The sequence below is a fragment of the Pteropus medius genome, unplaced genomic scaffold (assembly GCF_902729225.1).
Source record: "Pteropus medius unplaced genomic scaffold, Ma_sr-lr_union100, whole genome shotgun sequence".
In the NCBI taxonomy this organism is placed as follows: domain Eukaryota; kingdom Metazoa; phylum Chordata; class Mammalia; order Chiroptera; family Pteropodidae; genus Pteropus; species Pteropus medius.
The window spans coordinates 21,251,766-21,276,209 of record NW_024342473.1 but is presented as its reverse complement, the minus strand read 5'-3'; the positions used below and the strand labels follow the sequence as shown (position 1 = coordinate 21,276,209).

Sequence of the window (24,444 nt, the reverse complement as noted above, 5' to 3'; positions counted from 1 at the left end):
GTCTAAGTTATCCTGCCATGGCCAGTTTTAAACTATCGATGTGATGTCTCTGAATGTGGAGTTGGGGAATGATGTTCACAATTCGTTCTCTGGAGACATGAATCCAAATTCAGTGCACCATTGGCTGCATTGGGGTAAAAAATGGAAGTAGTAGTACCAAATACCCATTTCACCAACTCCCATTCTTTATCCCAATATTCTCCCTCAATATAAAAAGGATAATGAGTGCAATGATAGTAGGACTTCTTGGGATGTACTATATTTGACGGATCTACTCTTAGTTGATTTTTTTAAATCAAAGGAAATGGGTTTGCACGACCATTGCCTAGTTGTGAGCAGGACTTAGTCAGGATGCAATCTTAGCTCCCATCTCCTATAACAGTATTCTCAGTGGCAAAAGTCTGCTCATCCCTGATACATTGCCCCCAGGTTATAAGGTAAGAGTAGATTACTGCTCATTAGCTTATTCACTCTTATGACCAATTATTTTCTATAGAGTCCTAATGGTCATTGGCTCAAATGTTTTAGCTTCATAGGGAGGCAAAATGAACAATTATGATTCCAGGAACTCATATTCTGTGACCAGCGCTTGCCAACTGGTAGAAGATAATAGCCATCTTTGTTCTGTTATCTTTTCCTCATCTTCCATGCAGAAATAACCACAGAAAGGCAAATAACTAAGCTCTCATTGTGCCAAACTGCTGAGGAGAGATCCATGTGATGGACAAATGCTAGGCAGGCATATACCTAAAGGAAAAATTCAGGTAGACATTTGTATCATTTTTATGTTAATGGCAATATTCAGAAACATGCCCATTTTGAAGTAACTATCCTTATACTCTGGCCAGGTGATTCTTCCCCAAATCCAGAGAATCATATATTGTCATTAAAAAACAGCTCCAATAGCAACACACATTGAAAGAAGACTGCTAATTATGCACATGATAAGCAACTCCTTATGGGAGCTGAGCAGAATGAACAAGGTCTTCTCTCTCTCTGCCTCTCCTGTCAGCACAGCCAAATCCCCCAAATCTATATAGTTTGGTCTCTCATCCTTCCATTTTAATTAGATCTATACTTTTTTGTTTGTTTTAAATACTGGGTTTAAAAATTGTTTCTAGAATACTAGTTTGACAGTCTGCTAACAGAGCTGATTACACATTATGCTAAATATAGATGAATTTGTCTTTGTTTAAATAACTGTAATTACTTTTTGGTTGGGTGTGTCTTTTTTTAAAGCTCCGTTTCAGCTTTAGAAGCTACACCTGAAAATGCAAGGCATATTCATTAAGAACAAAAAAAAACACTAATTCTCTATTTAACCCCTGATTGCATTAAATCGGTAAAATGGTTCTATTCTAAGAATAATAGGAGCAACATTTTGGATTAGAGAAATAATGAATTTACTTGTTTTTCAATTTTCAGAGAAGCATATTTATTAGAATAATAATCTTGGTTCTAAATCCTGGGGCAGACAAGAAACCTGGCACAATGTTTAAATTCCTAATTAAAATTCTAAGGTATACGTTTATTTGTCTTAGAAAGGAGTGCCTAAAAAAAAATAACTCAAAGGAATTTTCCCAATCACTAATTTTACTGTTATTTATTTTCTAAGTAATGTGTATACTAGTACGAATATGTGTAAAATCCTATACTAAATACTAGAAATGAAAAAATAAATTTTATATAGTTTTTATTTTTGAGGTGTCCGTAATCTGGGGGGAAGTCAGATGTGAGCAAATAATTATAGCATGATAATGTGCGTTATAAAAAGAATATATCGAGTGCAGTGGTAGCATGGTCAGAGTGGTCTTGGCTATTAAATATTTAAGATCATGCAATTGAGTTCTGTTAATTTCATCAACTTCTGAACACTTGCATAACACTGGGCAGTCACTCCTCTGAGTACGTTCATGGGTTGCAGAGGAATGATTTTGCAGCAGCTGGGTAAGTTAGGGAAGCTACTTAACTTGCCAGGCATACCAGGTAGTTATGCTTGAAACTTTCAGAGGCATGAGAATGTTTTCTAGTTCAGTGTCGCCAGGAATCAGAGAGCCTAGGACTTAAGATCATACATCGAGGGATTCAGAGCACAGAGCTAATGAGAGAGTAACAGACTGGGAATCAGTAGTCAGAAAAACATTAAAAAATATAATTGTAACTGCAATATTATTATAACCTGTCCTTGAATATTTGGTTCAATTGGAATCCCTCCAACACCCACCTGGTTGGCAATTCATTAAATCAGTACCTGGTAGATATTTGCTTTTTTATAAAATTAGATGTTAATTCTACTCTAAGAATTCTCTAATATCCCCTAAAATAATGAGACAATCATGGAATAACAAACATTAAAAGGGCTTGACTCAGTTGGCTTCCTGAGATATGCGTAGCATGAGTTTTCTTTGCTTTTTATTCTCCTGGTGAGGAGGTCCTCAGGGCATGCTAGAAAGTATCAAAGCTAGATCGCTGGGTTGGATGCGTCTTTATTCTGAGGAAAAAGCCTGGGTCGTGTTTTGTGTTTCTGTTAGCATGGAACAGGCAAATTATAAGAAAGGATTCAAGAAACATTGCCTAAGAATAAGAAATTTGGTCTAAGTCTGACAACTACTTAATGGCTTTGGTCTCTGCCATCATTTACTATAATTTTTATTGGTAATAGGAGAGAGATTGTTAAAATTTTTCAAGAGATTAAAAATAGAGCGTACATCTAAAGAACAGTGTAATTAAAAGGAATCTGAGGTTCAGCTTTGAGAAATGTAGTTTCTTTGCTATTAAATATTTGATTGTGTTTAATGGCATATAAGTAAAACATAATAAGAAGCCGGTCTTTCATTAACTTACGTATAATTGGACTTTATAAACTGTATACATAGATGCTAAGATTTTCCAGAGAGAGTTTACTAAGAAAATTAACTTCAAACCAAGGAACATTAATATACACAACTTCATATTTACTACAGCTTTGAGCCGCAGAAGCACGGTTTAGGAATTTCAAACTACACTCTAAATTGAGACCCTACGTAGCATGAATTTTAATTAAAGGGAATTTTTTTCCCAAACAATAACAGGTGAGAAAGTTTGGGGGCTGTATTTTTAATTTTTTTCTGTTCTGTAGCATATGATAATATCTAAGGTTAATTTAGGTGCAGATAATCTTACTGGAGGGGTAAGAAAGGTTGTTGGCATAGAGAATTGCAAGCCTTAGAAAAGGCTATTTTGTCTACTTGATAAACAATCTGTTATGGAAATGAACTCTAGAACGTACACACCGTAATTGAGTTGTTAAAAGTTAATCGCTGGCACCTGACATTGTCCCCACAAACCTAACACCGAGAAAAACTTCAAAAGAGTGTTTCAGCTGCATTTCAGATTTTCACTTCTGTGACTCACTATAATAAAACCTAGGACCATTTGGTTGTTTTTCTATGAAGTTTTTTTAATCACTGGAAATGTAACTTGAAATATCCTTTACCACCAGGATAGTAATCTTTCACATCTCTTTTAGCTCTTTAAAAACAAAAGTGGCATTAGCTTTAAAATATAATGTAAAGATGAATAATGAGGTAGTTGGCACTTGTGAAACCATGTTTCAAAAGAACAAGGGTTTGAAAGAAAAAGCTGCTTAAAGTGTTAAGGAGCATTACGGAGTGTTAAGAAGTCAAATGCCTTGCCAAGGAGAAAGTAATTTAGTAGAATACAAAGGCTCTCCTTGACAAGGGGGCCATTTATACTTTAAAATATTATAGCAGTTTGAATTGAGAATTCTACTAGAGTTCATAAAGTGGAATGAAGGGGTTGAAAAAGAAAGTGGTGAAACCTCCTCAGTCAAGACCCTCATTAAGGATCCATTACAGAATCCAGGATTACTTCAACAATCTTTTTAGATAATCTCTTGTTCTCCTTCATTTGTCCTTCCATCCAACATGAATAGCACTGCCAGACTGGTCTTCTTAAAACATCACTTTCATCATGTTAGTCTCATGGCTACATACCTATAGGAAGATGGATTCAGCAATTTTGTTCAAGATGGACTGAAAATGGGTTAAACTGGAGATAAGGAAAATAATAATTAAAAAAAAAAAAACCAGTGAAAAGAATTCTAGGTATAACAAGAAAATCTGCAACAAAATTGTGGTGAACCAAACACAAATAAATATGCAAATGAGTGAGAGAGAGAGAGACATGCTATAAGAAAAAATGGACAAGGCTTAATACGTCTTGGATATCAAAAGTGAAGAAGAAAAAGACTGCAAAGGCGGGCTGGAGCCCTGAGTATTTCTAGTTTGCTGGCAATAATTTGGGTGTTTTGGATAGCATTTAAATTATTTGCAGCTCAGTTTCCACATTCCAAAAATACAAAAATGTTGGAATGTATCATTTCTTAGGTTGCTTGAGTTTTACAGCTAGGATTAGCTGTTATTTAGGATTTTAAAGCTCTTCAACTGGGAAAATGGCAATAGCATTAAAACAAAACAAAAAACGGATAAATCAAAAGGAGACATATAAAAAAGTTTGCAGGGAAAATTTTAGTTCTAAAAATTGATTCTAAAATGGATGTGTTGACTTGAAAGTGCTGACAGGTTTGTGGAAATATTCAAGAACTTTTAAAAACTAGTTTTGATACCCACTGTGTTCCATGGACTCAGCAAAACAAACATGCTCCTTGCCTACTTCACAGGAATCACTTCATATACACATTTACTGTATGAACTAGAGAAAGAGTAAAAGAGAAAGCAAGGCAGAGAAAGAAAACCATATACAAATGATGAACAATTCAACATGCCAGTTCACTATGTTATTAATACATGCCCAGAATGAGCAAGAGATGGAACGTATGAAATGCTGAACCCTATTTAAGTTTCATTTTTTTTTCTTCTCATATGTGAACAGTATTGTCCCACAGCACATAATTTTATATATTTTTCATACAATCATGTACTGTAAACTCAAGCCAACTCTTTAATCTCATGTTCTACCAAGGAACTAGTGATCACTCCAAGGCAAGAGAAAATATGGCTGTACTGGTTTTATTAAGAGATGGCATGTTGGTCTCTACTGTATTTCCCTCCAAAAAGGGTAGTTTAGAGGACTGTTTCCATTTCCAATAAAGATAAGTATCCTACTTTATGGCCACAGTTAAGAGAATCTAGGAGGTAATTGAGAGGAGGAGGAGGAGTCTGGAATGATTAATACTGGGGAAGATCTTTATGCTTTGAATTTTATTTGTTTTGTGACAAGACTTGAAAAATTATTTGAGAGGATAAAAGTACTGTTTTTCAGAGATTAGAGTTAACAAAAAATTTAACTTGGTTGGAGATCTGTGAGACCTTTGTCTGACATGAAGTTAAATAACTGAGACCGGGATTGTCGATAAGAATTAGGCAAGGAATAAGCTCAACAAAGATGCACCATCATCAAGGCTGAGGTGCTAATGAAAATGGGATCAGCAGAGGAAAGAAGTCTAGACCAAAGCTAAGTCAGAAGAGAAAGTCAATAGAACACAGAATAACAGCATAAGTGCAATTATAGCTTCGGTTTTCTGCCCTTCTCTTCCTTTAATTCTTTAAGTAGATAGCTACCTACTAATTCATGTTTGCCAAAGACACTGTTACTAATCTCTTCCTGAGTTTGGAGGAATACGAGCAGCTGTGGGTCAGCATACAGACAATTAAAAAAAAAAATGTTCCTATCTAAACAAGGTCATAATAAAATAATTGCTACCAATAATGTATAATTTACTTACATATATTATTTCAATCAATGCTGCTAACAATACTGGAAGGAAGGTAATTTTCCACTTTCCAGATGAGAAAACTGAGATTCATAATGCTAAAAAAAATATTTACTGGTCTAGTAACTAGGCTCTTGCTTTCTTCCTGTGACTTAAGTTTTTGCCTACTAACCCACTTTAGTGGGAAGTCCTTGACTTTCTCCAGGTCCTCAGGCTTCTGTCTTGCTCTTTTCAGGCATTTTTTTTTTAAAAGATAAGGATCTTATTTTTTAAACCAGGACCATGGTTTATTTATTATCTAATCTCTCTTGTGTTAAGGCCTATACACTTAAACCTCTACTTTTCATTTTTCCTTCTTACATGCCAGATCAGATTTGGCTCTAGGGAAGTAGAGATGAGTAAGAATTAATTCTCATTTTTTAAATACATATTCTAATGGGGACAACCATGTAAACAAACAGAATGCAGTTTTATAGGGGTTATGACAGACAACTTAGAACAACTGTTCTCAAAACACTTTTCTTCCCCAGTTCAACTAAAAAGTGTGACATCCTCCTATCTATAACATTTACCCTTTGAGCCACACAGCTACTGAGTGGCCCACCTTTGGAGGCAGCAGCCAAGATTCTTCCCTCTCCTGCTCCCCTAACTCCCCAGCCCCTCCCACTGAGAATCCCTGATGTTGAGATTATGAAGTACAGTTGTTTAAGATCGAGAGGAGGTACTTACATCTAGCTTATGGATCCATGAGAGTTACATTCAAGTTTCATTTGGGAGGTAGGTTGGTGTTAGCCTATCCGTTCAGCAAATAGGTGAGTAATAGTAGAGAGAATAACAGTAAAAACAGACAAGTGAGCAATAGTGTGATGCCCCTGAATGTCTACAAGGAGTTCAGATGCCTGGAAAAAGGAAATAGAGGGGGAAGTTGAAAGAGATGGGACTAGAGGGGCATTTGAACCTTACTGGGATATAAAGGGATTTGCTCTAGATCTTGTTACAAATAAGGGATATTGAGTTGAAAATGACATCTTTAGCTTAGTGTTCTAGAAAAATCACTGTTGGCAATGAAAAAATGGGCTGGCAAAGAATCTGAGATTAGCTAAAATAGGAAGGCCTAGAATAAAGCACTATCAATGGAGAGACAGGTGCCCAAAATACCATATTTTATCAATTCACAACATTTTTATACATTATAACAAATTGAGATGCATCATAATAATTAATGGTGTCTTTTAAAAATTGGTAGCCAAGCAGCACTTTTAAGAATTTCATTGTCTGTATGCTCGTAAACTTAGTTAAAGGTGTCCTGGGTAAGTATTGTAATTTTATTGTTATTGATGGTGGTACAGCTGGAAAATTACAGTCTCTAATGTTTCAGTTGAGAAAATAAGGGTGATTTAGGGTAAGATAGGAGTTTTGTTTGTCTGCTTTGATGGTTTCAGTAAGGTTGACAACCCACCAGCATCACAAACTGCAGCCTAGCTGTCTGGTTTTGTGAACAAAGAGAGGCAATGAGGGAACACTCTTTTACATAATACTAAATCACCAATGTTCTTGATGGCTTAAAGCACAATAGTTTGAAAAATGTTCCAGACTTCGACAATTTTGAGTTGAAAAGTAATTGTGAAAAGTTTGACAGTGAATGAGAAGTTTAAGGAATAACTTTAATTTATATTTTCCTTTTTATGTGTGGAAAATATGATTGATGCATAACAGAAATTTATCATATGAAGTCAGTTTAAGAGGACCCTTATAATGATTATAAAATTAAAATTCTAATTGCTAAGAAAGCATGGTATCAAAGGATTAATTCGATTTTTTTAGAACAATATAACTGCATCTTACAACAGATGGTGTCTTAGTTGTGATGAAATATGGAATTTAAAAATCTTTAGGTATGTGGGGAATGAGTCATCAATTACACAGACACAAATACTCATTCAATGTTGACAATAATAGAAATAAAAAGAGATGAAAAACTGGAAGAGAAAATATCCTAAATAACACATCCTACTATGCATCAGGTTAATTAAGTATATAATGATTAGGAAAATTGTGTTAAATATATGCAAAATATATAACGTTAAGCAAAAAAGCAGAGTAGATTATTGTATGTTTCATTAAGTAACTAAATAACTGCAAAGAGTTTTTAAAAGTCTGAAAGAAAATACAGCTGTATTAAAGGAGGGAGATTTAGAGTGATTTATTAATCTTTCACATTGCTTTGATGTTCCGCAGTTCTAAAAAAGATTAGTTATATAGCTCTACCCAATATTTGTCTTGGAAATGCAGAAATAAACAAGAGCATTATGACCTTTTTTTAGGCCTGTAGTCTTCAATGAATTTAACAACTCCTTTGAATATAAACAGAGTCTACCAATTTGCTAATTTCTAATGGAAATGAACTGTTCTATGAATATTATCAATTAACCATCAGCCATCCACTTGTGGAAATAGCACACCTTTGTCCCATAATCAGAAACATTTACCTTTGGAAAATCTGCTTGATAGTTTTGATGTGATCCTCTCCCAGTGCTGCCTCGGAGTTCTTTTCCCATCTATGTACATTCAGTATGTTATCAGATCAACTTTAGATTAAAGTAATATGTACTTAGTAAAGTCAGCTTTTACATCCTCTACCTAAGTATCAGATATCTTAAAAAGTATAGAATATATATCCTTTAGATCATTTGTACTGTTTGTTCTGTAACAAGATGGTTAACTGAACCTGAGTCAAGGTATATAGTAGTATACTATTATGTCTCAGATTTTATTAAACTAGTAAATTCCTTTTAATGAAATGCAAAGAACTAAGAAAACTATGTAAAATTTAAGACTACGCAATAGAACAAACATTGAATTAGAACACATGTTAATTTAGCCTACAAAATTATATCCATGTCGTCAATTTTATGTGATCATTGCCTTTCCAGATATGTAGGTCTCTTGTCATTCTTATTTGTAATGCCTGTAGTCTAAAATTTTCCTTTTTCCTAAGGAGTACATCTGAATAGCTGGGAATAAGCCATTTGAGGAGGATTGGAACTATATTACACAGTGAAAGGGATTCTGATCTAAAGATTATGCTATTCTTAATATAAGTTGAAAAAATTTTTAAATAATTACTTCTAAATCAATTGAGAGAGGTCTCTTATTTCCTCCTAACAACAAAAAAAATTTAGTTATTAAGAATATAAGGTTAGAGATAAGGCAGTCTTGCTGTAGAAATTAAGATCTATCATATCGTTCTAGGCCTGGATGAGTTAGTTGCATAACTTTGGTTTTATTAAAAGTGAAATAATGTAAGCTTCAGCTCATATTATTTGTAAATATAGAATGATTCAGTCATATAAATAGTAGGATATGGTAAGCCATAGAGACTGGGTTCAAATCTTGGCACCACTATCTCTGACTTAGATAATGACCTTGGAGATGATTCTGAGCTATTCTATACTTTCATTATTCCATTTCTTCATTTATAAAATGAGGGAAATAATTGATTTATATCTCATTGAATTTTTTGAGAAATTAGGTAATTCGTGTAAAGGTTTACTAATTGTTAGCATTATCTGGCTCCTGCTAAGCATCACATACATATTAGCTATTTTTAGCTAGTTTACTGGACACAGTTAGGGACAGCTTAATTTACTCAGCTATACCAAAAAGGGCTGAAATCAAACAGCTTTCCTGGAATCAGATCTCACCTTCAGAGTTCCTTATCTGCTATTGCTTGTGTGGATGACTCCCTGTGACCTTCTCATCTTTGAGCCTAGCTAAATTCTTCTGAATTTTAATTGATATCCATGAACTTGACCTCTTGCATAGGAGGTCAGTGATTTAATCTACTGATATTTTCAGTCTTTACCATGTTTTGTTCTTTAATCTCTTCCAGATTTTTCCTGGTTAGGAAGCCTCTCAATAACGATGACACATAATTTACATTGTATAGAGCTTCACCATATTTACCAATCATTTCTCTACTAATGAGAAGGGCAGTCTTTTTTTTTTAAGATTCAAATTTGCAATAAAAGGTTTATTATTATTTGATGGATAAGTTCATGAATTTATATACACACTTCTTACAGTAATGATGAAAATGTAAAATTATAAAGAAACAACATGATAATTAACATTTTGGAGGTTATCTGTGAAGGTTAAAAAAACAATTTAATTGCATTGCAGTTTTACAAATTACAAAATATAGTTTCAGTGAAATTAAACGACAAAATCAAATGGGACAGAGATGAACTTTGGATCCATGTTTTCTAACTTGGGCATATCAATCTGTAATGTTCAGGTTTGGTCTGGGTCCTTGGACATCTCTGTTCTTATGAGACAAGCATAGTGGTCAAGTGTGAGGCCCAGTAAAATATGTGTGTAACTGATTCTTGAATTTGTGGGTCTGTAGAGTTGCTCAAGATTCTAGGTGCACTTGGGAATTTGAATTAAGTTTCACAAGAGGGAAAACAAAGAAAATAAATAAATTATTGATAGAAAACACACGTCTCATTTATATAACACTTTGCAGTTTATAAATCACTTTCTCAGCTATTATCACAATTGACTGTTTCTTCACATAGTTATTAAAGTCACATTATTTAGTAGTCAAAACATTTCAAAACACTTGAAGGCAGCTAGTGTGATTGCCATGTAATGTGGTGGAAAGACATTTATTAATGCACATTATATGCCATTATTCTGTTCACAGAAGAGAGAAAGCAGAAACTGCTTGAAGTCAGAGCCTTAGATTAGAGCAAATAAAACGAGAAAAATTCTTTTTTTCCCCTTCTTTGAACACAAACCCACTCAATCTTTTTCTGATATTTTTAATGTTTGGGATGTGGGATAGTCAAGTATAAATTGGCAAGGAGAGAAGAATATGAAAAGAGGATAGGTGAGAAGCAAGAAGTTACACTCAGAGTAGTTGGTTCACTTTCTGAAGATGAGTGTTGAGAAGACAAAAGTTCATTACTCTTTTCCCATTTCACTCTGCAGTTTCCTGCAATTCATAAGAGCATGCTGACAATGATTCTTTATTTTGTGACCCCAATGCTTGACCTTTATCACATGACCATCACAGCCCTTGGCCTAGAGAATGTCATTTAGTATTATTCTGGGCAGATGGAAACTGTACTAACTCCTTTCTCATACCATCAGTGTGGACAGGAACTTAAATGTCACCTGCCTCTAACACACACACACACACACACACCCCCCCTCCCCCCACCCAGCTTTTCTCCTTTCTTGTTTCTTTCTTCTTTCTTGATCTCTGCCCCACAATTATTTTTTTCCTGTATTCTATGATCTAAACTAAAGGTAACATTTAGTTGGAGTACATGACATTAAGCATAATTTGTTTATCATTGACATCCTCACTCAACTGTACCGGTTTTAATATTTCACATTACTGCATTTGATCCTCATTTTCAAATATATAGGTTATTACTATTACCATTTTATCTTTATTAATATTTTTTATTATATTTTACATGAGTTGTATGGTGGTGTAGTTAGTGAATTGTCTGAGATCATCAAGCTAATAATTGATACAACTGGAAGTATTAAGACCATGGCAACTAAGAAAAAAAAATCAGACTAAGATTTCCTTTCATTAAGCTAAGCAGCCAGAAAAAAAGGCGGGGGGAGGCGTCTCTGTGTCAGTGGAAAACTGGACTATAAAATGTTGTTGTAGCTTGTTCCAATGGCAGAGCTACCCAGCTAATACCCAGAATTATGAATTGTGTTGTTACTGGTGAAAAGACTGACTCTAATCTAGAGATTAGCAAGAGTTTTGTAGTTTAGGTGACTATGAGGAGAAGCTATCATCTGTGATTTTAACACTTTTTGGTTATATGAGAAGACTATAAAAATGTAATAAATACAGTGTATTAAACTCATTTTAAATGAACATAAATTTTAATATACTTTACAAAAATGACAGGTTATTATAAAAATATGGAACATTACCAAATTTATAACATAGTAAGAGTCTTCTCATTTTCTCTCACCTAATTTTAGTCCACAAAGGTAGCTATGGTTATCAGTTTAATGAATATCTTTCTAGACATTTTCTATGCCTGTATTAATACACACATGTATGGGATCATAGTAAACTTACTAACATGCAAACTTGTTTTTTTCATTTATACTATGAGTATTTTTTTTCATATATACACATATATATTGGCCTCATCCTCTTTAATTATTGCATTCTTCTCACTGTATTACATAATATAATATATTCATTTAATCAATCTGCTATTGCTGAATATTTAAGTTATCTAGCTTTTGCTGCTATTACAAAAACTATTACAGTGAACGTCCTTGCATAACAAATTACTTGAATCTTGTGCATTTATCTGTGGATAAATTCGGATAAGTTGAAATGCTCATCTCAAGGTAATCACTAACATTTTAAATGTGTCTATGGATCATTAAAATGCCACTTTGGGGTTTAATCTGTGAAGATGGAACACACATGAAAAATGGTACTTTTATAATAAAAGTAATTTCTTTACCATTGCAGGCAGACCAAATTTGCACCAGAATGGTTTGGTACAAAGTTCCATGTACTTAACAATCTTGATTATTCTCTTTGTGATACTGACAGTAAAACTGTGTGTCAAACCAGGCCATGTATATTTTAAAGTTTTAATGTATGGAACTGTCCAAGAAGTGATCATTAAGTGTGGCAGCTAGAGTCTCTCCACCCTGGGCAAGGTCCTAGAGTCTTGGATCTCTGCTCCTTTGTGAAGCAGTTGAAAATCATGGTATCTATTTAATCTTTTTCATAGCCTTGCACTTTGAATAGTTGAATTTTTTTTCTAGGAAGTTACCCATTGACCTCATTCCTTTTTTTTTTTTTTTTTTTGCCTCTTTCAGGGCTGGGTGGGGACTGTATGGTATTGACAGTATGCCAGATCTCCGCAGGAAAAAAACTTTGCCTATTGTACGAGATGTGGTAAGTCATTCCTGTTAAATTCTCTTTGATTGCATGTCTTGTCTTTGTCTTTATTAGAGGTCATGTTATCCTTCTCATTAACTACCTGGTATCTAAGTATTTCATAGACTAGAACATATAAGAAACCAGATTCTACCAAGTGTTATGTTTATTATTTCTTTAAAATCTATTAGATGGAGAAAATAACTCTAACCTTTTGACAGCTTTCGATATCAGTTGACATTACAAAAGGAGTTAAAATGACCCTATAATTGAGCAAAGGAAGTTACACAGCATGCCAAGTGAGCTGCTGCAACTGAACTTTGATGTGCGTGGTGTTGTGAATGACTACAAATTTAATTTGCAGTTTAAGGCTTTATTTGAACTTTTTTCACCTTAACGCAGCAGACTTTAACACTTTATAAAGCAAGCAGATCATATTAATGAATTTTTCACTATGTTAAGATCAAGTCTAGCTGTACCACTATTTAAAGAAAGGCATGGCTCCCAGGTCATTATAATCTTTATTAGCCCTAAACACAACTCTGAATAACTCAAACTCTCCTATGACAAAATACACTGGGGAGCATCTAGAGATGCAAAGAATTAATAATGGTCTGTATTAGATTATAAAAACACATAGTCCATCAGCATGAAAAAGAGGGTTTTCTACCACCAAAAATGTCTTCACAGTTTTTTGGAAACATATTCTTAATTGTCTATGACATGAGAATATATTTTTCCTCAGAGAAACCCAAATTTTTTGGTAGCAGTAGTTTTTTAATTACGCTGTGAAAAACCTTCATTGGAAAACCATCACTTTAGTTTTAAATTAAGAAAGATAAAATCTTGCCTGGAAATATCTTACACTGGAAAGCATGAAATGTCTGTTTAATTAGCTCATACTCCTGCCATTATAGCATGGACATTATTTTTAAAGTGTTAGACTTATTTAACATCATTATACTATTTTCTCACCTTCTTATGTCTATTTACACTTTGTTTTCTCTGACACTTGGAATCTTCAGGCCATGGTAAGTGATTTTCTATTTAACTAATATTTGCCAGTCTCCTCAATGTACCCTGCACTTATTCATGGGATAAAGCAGGGCAAGACGGGGAGATAAAAACACAGAGATGTACAAGAATAATAAATTTAGGTTCCCCAAGAATTTAAAATCTAGTTAAATTATGAAAGAAAAACAAAGTTATGTATACAAGTGCAAATACAAACTAAAATAGGGTTAAAACGTAATTTTAGTGACAGTAGTTGTCAGATGGAAGATGATCTTGGGTGAATCCTTGGAGGTAAGCCTTCTCTAGGTTTACATGGTAGGGTGGAGATGGGTGAAGAGTGACTTCCCACTTAGGATTGTGCTAAACATCTGGCTGCATGGCTTTGAAGCTACAAAGAGGTATATTTATGACCAGATGCATTATTCCACTATGATTTCCCTAATGGGAGAGCAGATTTGAAATTCCCATATAGAATTTCTGATTTCCAAAGTTCTCAATAACACTGTCCAGTATGATATTGCATATGTTTTGGGTAGCAGCCATATAATGGTTCTATTTAACAGGAAAATATAAAGGGACTTATCTAAAATAGCTGAAGTTATCAGCATTGAGTGAAGAAAAAAATGTGGGTGTAATGATTCTCAGTTGATAAAATGGGCCCTTGGAAGAAAATATACGGTCTAGATATGGAAGATTATTCCAGAGAACTGTGAACAACTCAAAAACCATCTAGCACCAATTGTGATTCAGGGCTATCACACACATCAACTGTTTCTGTACCAATGGTTATGTTTTATTAAGAAATGTAATCATGACCATCTTGGGGAAAAAAATTCTAGAAGTCTCTTCTAGCCTGGAAATCATGGCTGGTCACCCTATCTTGATGGACCTTGGTTTTCTCATCTGTAAAATGTAAGGGTTGAGTTTGATGAACTAAATGGCCTCTTTCAGTTTTAATGTTCTATGATTCCACATTCTGGATGAATTGGCTGACTGCTGAAAATAGCAAGTCTCCCTGTTGTCTAAAACATGAGCAATGGTAGTCTTTATTCTTACATTTTCACATTCTGCTGAGCAAACACTTCTTGTAGCAATAACTTATCATTCTGTTTATTTTAGACCCTGGCTGCCCGGAAATCTGGACTCTCCCTGGCTATGGTGATTAGGACATCACTAAACAATGAGGAACTGGTAAGTAAAGAGTCAGTGACTAACTATGTATCCATCGTAGCCCAGTGGGAAAATCATTCTGCTTGATCCACTCATTTGTAATGCTCCTTCCAATATTCCGGGAATAATGGAGCGTGGGAGGAGTCTGACCCTAAAAAAATTTTCTCTGGGCCTCAAATTATCCTCTGCTGCTCAAATATACATGCACTTTCTCATCTTTAGAAATGCTATTCCTCTTAACACAGTTTAGATTTATTCTCCCCTTTGCCCCCTGAAAAGAATCCTGCTAAATTTTTAAATAGTTGAAATTTTGCCTCCTTTATGAGGCTTTCTGAAACATTTGCCTCCCCTTCTAGCTGAATTATTTTTCTCCTTTGGGTTTTCTAGCATTTAATCACAACCTCCACAGTGTACTATTGTGAGGACTGAGGGCTGCTTGGGGTGAGACGCATCTGTATCACTAAATTGTCATTATTGTATTCTGGCAAGTTATGTAACTTCTCTAAACCTGAGTTTTCTCAACTATATAGTGAGGTAATAATAAGAGGATTAAGGGCGTGGATACATGTTTGACACCCAGCATAACCTAGGGTATAGTTAACAATATACACAAGCTACCGTTATTATTTTTGTTATTATAGCAAATTTTATTATTTTGCATAAAACTTTCTTTTTAGACTGATATCCCTGAGGGCAGCATTATATTCTGTTTGTTGTTTTGTTAAATATTATTAAGTATTTTCATTTCTATTGCTTAGTACACCGTCTGTCAGGTAGAAGCTTTGTAAATTCTTGTTGAATGAAAGAACCAATTGGAAGTTACAAGCTGGCTACAAATATCTAGGTCAGGGATTCTTAAATTTAGCTCATCAGAATCACCTAGGGGAACTTTAAAACATACCCATGCCTGGGTCTCATTCCCATTGATTCTGATTTAAGTGTCTTCAAGTGTAGGCTAAGTAGAAGGGGTTTTTAAAACTCTCAGGCAATTCTAATGTGCAGTGGATGTTGTGCCATGTAACTCCATCCTCTGGGGACACTCTGCTAGGTATTTCACTCAAGACGATTAATCTATGTCCTTTTTTCCTGGAAATTAATATACTCCTTTCAATTTTAGTGACATTGTCATTCTTATAGAATAAATTTTTTGCTAAAAATATACTTGTCAATTTCTGTACCTTTGACATTTAAACACCATTATGTACATTTATATTTCTCATTCTCTTCTTTCTATCATTGTCATCTTCCAAAAGCCAACATTTTCTAGGTCTTTATCAGCTCCCCCAGCCCTATTATACTACATATTCATTTGAATATCTGGGTGCTACAGTAAGTTAAAACATTTTTGATTGTGCACAGGATTAAAACATGTAACTACTTTCCCAGGGTCATAAGATGCCATGTAATCTTTTGCACATAGTTTGGATTCAAGATAAAGTCAACATTCTTTGGTGTATGAGAAAGCCTCATATTGCTTGCTGAATCTTGAAGTATCTAGTCTTTTGAGGAAATAATCAAGGTCAAGAATTTCTATTAATACATTCCTACACTATTCCTTTCTTATATTTTAAAGTATGGTAATTGGTCTGAAGCACAAGTGCTCATTGCTATGCAATAGAAATTAAAGGAATGTTACTAGATTTTTCTGAGGCTCTGACAGGAAGCATACCCTCACTTTATGGTTAAATTAACTATTGATCTACTTTTTGTCAACTTGATATCATTTTACTTCTTTGGTTCAGAAGGTCTCAGATTTTTCTGCATGTGTTGGGTGGATAAATAGTATCCATCAGCTCCCTCTCAAACTCCGAAAGCCCATTTCCCTTGGGCCATGTCTCAAAAAGTAAATGAAATGTGACTTTTGTACAACAAGCATATTAAATGTCAGTCTTGACAAGCTGTCACATTAAGTGGTTACATGGGCAACTAACATGAATGCTGAAGTGAATAATTTCCATTTCTCGGTACTAAAAGTCTTCCTATGTGAGAGCATGAAATGTTTGCCTTTACATAAAGGAAATCATCTTGGCCATGTAGAAAATATCAAATGATAGCACTTCTATTATAATTAAAGAGATGTATGGTTAAAAGCTCAGCCATCTCTTCCAAAGAAGAAACAGGCTCTAAAGTCTTATGCAAGATGACAATGGGTCGTCGCACTCTGTTGGCAGTGAGAGAAGCACTGCAGGGTGCCCCCTCCATCACCAATTCCAACTCACCACGAGGAGCTATTGGAGCTGATTGGGAATCTCGGTTTAATGAGTCCCTAAGGACTATGGTCTCTGAACATTTCCATCTGACTTAATACAAGAAAGAATACCAGTCCGGTATCCATACACCACAACAGTAGTCTGCCTGGCACTATATTGCCCAGATTTCAGAGTGATGGTTTTCTAGGTATGGACCCAACAGTGAGACAAAGTAGATTCATTCAATAATTAAACAAATATTAATTGACTACTATGTGTCAAGCATTGTTTCAGATTCTGGAATAAAGGCAATGAACAACTCAGCTAAAAATCCCTGCTGTTATAAGGCTTTAATATAGTGTGAAGGGAGCTGATACAACGTTTGGTACCCACTATTGCTACAGGTTATAACGGAAGCTTCTAGCAGGCAGAATATTTAAGGGAAGCTCGGGTGAGTGTTATGGGAAACTCAAATGGAGAATCCAACTCACCAAGCCTAAAAGGGATGCTACAACCCTGTTTTTTTTCTATCTGGGTCAATGACCATGTTTAGGAGACTAGTCTAATGGCATGCTTCCAGGGTTTGTCAGTTCTCAGTAAAGGCTGGTTTATCTAGGAGAGTGTGATTCCTTCTTTCGATAATAGGATTCAGGACTGATAATAGGGGCTGATAAACACTAGGTGTGGGGAGTAATCAGGGGTCAGACCTGGGCCTTGTTCCTAGCATGACACTGAAGAGAATATGGAAGGAGGAAGCAGATCAGAACACCTGTCTGGTTCTTGGGGTTTAATCCAGGAGTCATAGGCTTACCTACACCAAGGTTCTCTGGACTCTTGCTCAGGAACAGAAACCCTTTCCAGACACATGAACAGGTGTTGAAGTGATATGGGCCCAAATTAGCATCTCGGCTGCACTTCTTACTACCTTTGAGAACTTGTTTCTTATCAGTACTCTTTGACTCCCTGAGACTTGTTCACCTCACCCTTAAAATGAAAGTAATAATACTTACTGTTTTTGAGAATAAAAACAATGTCTTATGAGGCAGAGCACGTGGCAATCAGGGAAGTGGGGCAGGGACTTACATTGAGGTATTCAGAATACATGCTAAGTTCAGTGCCTTCCTGTTGTCTTTGCAGCTGAGGGTCAGATTCCAGGAAGTACTGACATAAAAACCAGCAATAATGACATTGAATGTAAAGATTAACTTGTGTACAAGTATTGCTATTGGTCCTTCTTCAAGAGCACAGTCTTTGGCTTCTTTTAATATTCTTTTACATATTAAAATATTTTCCAACACTTCTCTAGTAGGTTATATTAACTTAGTCCTCATATTGCCAGATCAGTTTTTCAATATGTAAAGTGAATATACTAATATTTCTAGAACATGGTTGGGAGAATCAAATGAAATAGTAGATTTATATTTTCATTCTTTATATATACATTTTCATTGAAGGTTTCAGTTGGAGAAAAACTGATACTTACAGTACATGACAAATCTATTTTAAGTCATTTTCAGATCATGTTCTGTCATAATAGAGTGCATATCCTATATTGTACTCTCCTTGAATTATTAAATAATCTACTTTGACATTGTTCTCCCTCTTTCTATTTGGACTCACCCACCAATTTCTTAGGTCAATGATAATGTCTGTTATAGAACAATACAAGTAAAAACAAATTACTTATAATTTTCCATGGATAGGCACATAACTTTTAGTCTCTGTATTTTCTGTAACCAAAAAAAAAAAAAAATTACCTGAGTAATTTTAGCTTCTTTAGTCAATTTTATGTGATGATTATTCTGATGAATAAATTAATTCTGAAATTATGTCTATCTTTATATTCAGGAACTTATCCTATTGTTCTGTCTTTATATTTATAGCAAATTTCAAAAGTCACATTGTACCTAATCATTGCTCTGCAAATATTTCGGGTGACTCTGTCAAGAAATAGCAAAATGATACCTACAGGACAGCAAATAGATTTTTATTTCTAAAAAGCATTAAGTACACAAAAAATGCTTCAAAAAAAAAAGCATATTTTTTCTAGCAATTATCAAAATGTGATTTTTTTCAAGTATAGGAAAGGAGTGGTTTTCATAACCCCATGAGGGAAAACCACAGGATAAAGAGGAAAATAGAACTTCATTAGTAAAGTCACTGGTTAGCATAGTAGGGGAAAAAGAGAAAAGATATATGGCAAATAGATGCAGACAAGCTTTGTTCCCGTTCTATGTACTAACAGTTGGTAGATTGGAATATTGATGGTCTAAAAACACTAGTCACTGCTCTTGGCAGGAAGCCTGATTGTTTTATTTCTCAGGCTTGTTTTAATTTTCTCATATAGAAAAGGCAATTTGTTTCCTTTCCGTGTCCTAATTGTTCAAAAAGTGATATATTAGGGCAACTCACCTTAAATTCCAGTTTCTTGGAGCAGGAGTTTTTAACGAAATATTTGTCTAAACCATGAGCATCCTCCTCTTTGAAGTCTATAGGTTGTACTTGGGTACAAAGGCTTATCAGAGTCAAAGCATTCCTTCTCCTCATTTCTACAGATTAAAACAGTGTCTACACACAACAAAAATTGCCTCATTTTCTGGAATCACTTCATTAATGCAAAAATAACTTTCATTGGTTCTTTCCTAATTGCAAAAGTCTTTCATCATGTCTATAAATAGGAAAAAAAAGTACTGGAAAAGCATGAATCAGACCATTCCAAACTTAATTATTGAAAAATTGAAAACTTTTTACCTTTTCAATTTTGTACCTTTTGTATTTTATAAATTATTTTTACAATGTGCATGCATTTTATTACAAAATACATTTTAGAAAATGATGTTTGTTGTAGATTTGAAAAGTTTAGAAACATTTAAAATAGATTAGCAGCAAGTCTCCTAAATTGCTGATTCTACTTTGTGCTTTAGCCCCAGTAATTACAGCTCTGCCTGTTGTTCTTGAGATCACCCTCTCCGTGTGTTTGGTTTGCCTTGGCCAGAGACCCATTCACTTCAGCTAGGATACTATTGCTGTACCTACTTATCTTTCTGCCCACTTTAAATGCTACATTAAAAAGACAATCTTACTCCTCCCCTTTAATCCAACTACTAACAGACGTCCATTTCCTGAGTCCATGGTTGATTTTAGTGTTTCCTCTTGTTTTCTTCTGCCTCGCTTTCATTCAGTGCCTCTTACCCTATCGTTTTTGTCTTATTCCACAAAATCCCAAACTCTCTGTCCTTTCTAGAATCTTGATATAGTTTTATTTTGCTGCTAAGAAAGCATCTTCTTTCCCCTAAGATGCAATATTCCCCTGATAGGTAAGAAACCCCTTTTATGAGATCTATTTTTACATGATTTCCTTAGCTATTCATTTAATGAATTTCTAAACTGACTATCATTCCATCTTATGCTTTGTTGGACTAAGAAATGTTTCATATGCCATTTATTTTAATTTTCAACATGCCCATATTCCAAAAATCAAGAACGAGAAAGACTCATTTTCATTTCCCTGAGACAGTGGATATATACCCTCTAACAAATTATCCAGTGTTTTCTTCTAGCTTCTATAGCTCTTAAGTGTTGGCATTTTTTTAATGCCCCATTCAGTTGATTTTCATGTGCTGTCTAGTAAATTTTCCATGTTTCTTTTTTTTTTTTTTTTTTTTTTTTAATTAGCTTTCCTTTCTCTTTTCATGAAATGGATCATGGCTCCTTAACCAAACCAAACATTTCAAGAAAATCTTCTCAGATGTCTATTTAGAACTTGATTATTTGTTTTCTTCTAGCATGTTTACTTTTTTTAGCAAGTGTTCCTTATATGTATTACTTCTAGTATAGCCTACAGATTTAGAGGACCAAAAATACATTACTTGAATTCAACTTTTAAAAAAGCGGATATAGGAGATTAGATAAAATGTATCAATCATTTACTTAATCTTAAAATATAAATTCATGTTTAAAAATAACTCCTTGCTCAACTCTCCTTTCTAAGTTAACTTGTATTTCTTTTCTGTGTTCATTTCCACCATCTTTCACTGAGTTAAAATTACTATTTTTCTTCTTAAACAAACAACAAATCACCTTATTCGATTGCAAATATAATGAAATTCCTTCATTTTTTTAGACATCACACACACACACACCACACCACACCCTCAACCCAGCTAGAATAGGAAACTATGAACAGCTCACAAAAAAGATGTTATACCAAAAATTATTCAATTCATGCTAATGACATCGAAGATATCCACTTTGCTAGGCAATAAAGGGGAAACAAAGATAAATAATGCATGCTCCTAATTCTAACAGAACTCTTCACAGTTCTTTGCGAGACATCTTTATTATTAAATGAACCCAAGAGATTCATTTGGCACAAGCTATCTTTGAAAAGTAGGGGATCCAGTTATTCTGTCTATATAAACCCCTCATACGGGTTCTCCCACTTGAGTTATTCCTGTATTTGACCCTACTGCTGCTCTGTAGACCCCCTTGAAGCACAAAGAGTTTTGACTAGACCCTCATGTAGTGACAAGGCTTGGATCTTGCTGTTCAAAGTAAGAAAATTTTTAGTAAAGCTTCCCTAGCAGAGAATCTCCCAGTACCATTACCAAACATATTCTGGGAAAACACATAATGAGGAAATTGTAATAATCAAGGGAACTATGCTGTTACCATAATGTGGAATGAAAAAATAATAGAAAATTGGCCATTTCATTTCTGTAGGAAGATAATTTAAAGTGAGTTTCAAGGATGATTAATGCAAAATATAAATGCTTTCCTTCTAGTATTACTTATCAGCTAGGCTCTTACAGATTTATGTAAATATCCATTTTGTATGCATCAGGCAGTATATGAAATTATCTGTAAATGTAACTTTAGAGAGTGCTAGTCTTTCAGGAAGTTGCCTGCACAGTGGGATATGAGAAGCCTAGAGAAGGACTCATCCAAACAAGTCTCTTTTTCTATTGACTTACAGTTCTTGATTGAAAATACATTATCATTATTAATATTTACTATTGAGTGTTTTGAAATCTATGGAATATGTTTGTTAATCATATAATTTGATAGGCAGGGTAGAGCAGAAAAGTGAAGTATAGAGACCTTTAATCTCTGTAGATTATAAGACTCTTAAATGGCAGAACATTTATTTCTTTCATGAGAAAAATATGTTGTTCCCCTACTATGTGCCAGGGACAATGATAGGCACTGTTTAGGCACTAAGAAGAGAAACACGGACAGTTCTTGCCTAAAGAAGCCCATTTTAAATATCACGTGATCGAGCCTGTGCTAGAGAACTCAGATATCCCAGTTATTTGTTCAGTGGATTTTTCTACCCCATGAACGGCTTGTTAGAAAGTCTCTCCACATGCTATTAAAAATTATCTCTTTTTAAGATATAAATCACCACAGGAGAGTGCCACATTTAACCTTTATCTATTATGATTGCTTTCTGTTGAATTAGTTACTGTGCTCTTTCCTAAAGGATAAGCAATGAAAGCAGTTTCCTGCAGAAAGAATCATAAAAGAAGCATGTTTTGGGGGTGAGGTGTAAAGTGTCAGGAAGGGTACAGAATGAGGAGAGAAAGACCTGGGTAGAATATACAAGAGGGTTGAAGTTGTTTCTAGAGGCTTAGGGTCAGCATTGAGAATACTTTCCATTTACTTTACAATTTTACCAAGAACCAACTTAGACTAAAGATAGAAATATAATTTTTTTTTTTAATTAATGTTTTCTGAGCACTTATCTCAAGCCAGAGACTAGGTTAAGCTCTGAGGATTGTTGTAGCTTTGAGCAAGATGTTCATCATTTTTCTCCTCATGGAGTTTACAGTATATCCAGGACATAGATATTGTCAAGTAATTAGAGCCCTATACTGCTATGAAAGAAGCTTGCTCTATAGCAGAGCCCAGTCCATTTTGGAAGATTAGGGAGTTCTTTATGTTCAAATAATTGAATTGGGCCCTAGAACACTGAGAGAAGAATAAATGAGCAGAGTTATATAGCATTTTCAGGGAAAAATGGTAAAATGTTTGTTTAATGTTGGAGTTCTCCAAATCCACTGACTTGGTTTGTATTGGCAACTTCTCTCTTCTTCACAGAAAATACATGTCTTCAAGAAGACCTTGCAGGCATTGATCTATCCCATGTCTTCCACCACCCCACACAATTTTGAGGTCTGGACAGCTACGACACCTACCTACTGTTACGAGTGTGAAGGGCTCCTGTGGGGCATTGCCCGGCAAGGCATGAAGTGTTTGGAGTGTGGAGTGAAGTGCCATGAAAAGTGTCAGGACCTCCTAAATGCTGACTGTTTGCAGAGTGAGTACATGGTTAGGCTGAAGAAGTAGGTATGCAGAGCCTGCCTTATCCCATGTATTTTCACGGTAGTCCTCTTCAGCTGTTGCTGGTTTTCAAAAAAATCCTATCTTTCTCCTCCTTCTACTTACGCAAACACATACTGCCCATCTAGTCATATAGTTTATCACGCATTCCTGCAATGTTGAACTCAGCACTATTAGACTCCTCAGAGTGAGTACCTGGAGTGCAAATGCACTCATTGAGTGGAAAACTTTAAAGTGACTTCCAATCTATTATCTCGCTTTTATCTCATAATAGTCCCATGTGGTAAGTGGGAATATGTAGAGTCTTGTTCCGCAATCATGGGCTAAGGCACACCTCTGTGATGACAGTAGCTTGAATTCTTTCCCAAGCCTGTTTGGTGCCTGCTTAAAGGAGCCATGTTCTTCTACAACCTCTGCACAGGCCTTGGACCTGGGATGTCTTGTGCTTGAATGTCAAAGACAAATTTAAGTTACTAGATATGTGACCTTGAACAATAATTTCAACTTCTCAGGGCTTTATTTTCCTCCACCAAATGAACAGGGATACTAAAATTTACCTCGGGATTATAGGGAATACTACATGAAATAGTCTCTGCTAAGAGTCTGGCACAGGTTGATGCTCAATGAATATCACTGGCCTCTTCATACTTTCACTTCTGAATAGGTACATGTCACATTGACCTTTATGACAAGTTATCTTAAATTTTCTACTTCCAAAAAAAATTCTTTATACTAATATTTTAGATGAGGTCCAGAAATGCCAAAACATCACACTCTATAGTACATATTACTGATTTTTACTGACACATTTATTTCAGCATGTCTGCTGACTTTAAATAATTAAAAAAATTGTCAAAAATATATTTAAACTTAAATTTTCAGTTGCAAATAATATTTTTTTGTATCTAAACATTGCCCCTTCTGTTTATTGTTTATATGAATGCAGGCATTGTAAGGTGCATGAGTTGCTTGAAATTGAGAAAGGACAGAAGAAAATGTCAAAATAAAGATTAAATCAGAAATGCTGTCACAGCTGGCTATTGTAGTAACAG

General features: G+C 34.8%; 1 protein-coding gene across 1 annotated transcript in view; it reads left to right on the top strand.

Moving 5' to 3' along the window:
• The window catches only part of LOC120604618 (protein unc-13 homolog C), a 348,907-nt gene that overhangs the window by 48,335 nt on the left and 276,128 nt on the right, over positions 1 to 24,444 (top strand). Inside the window, exons 2-4 of the mRNA XM_039865545.1 lie at positions 12,617 to 12,695; positions 14,811 to 14,882; positions 23,150 to 23,369. Coding sequence (XP_039721479.1) covers positions 12,648 to 12,695; positions 14,811 to 14,882; positions 23,150 to 23,369 — 340 coding nt within the window. The 5' untranslated portion in view covers positions 12,617 to 12,647. The remainder of the gene's footprint in view (positions 1 to 12,616; positions 12,696 to 14,810; positions 14,883 to 23,149; positions 23,370 to 24,444) is intronic.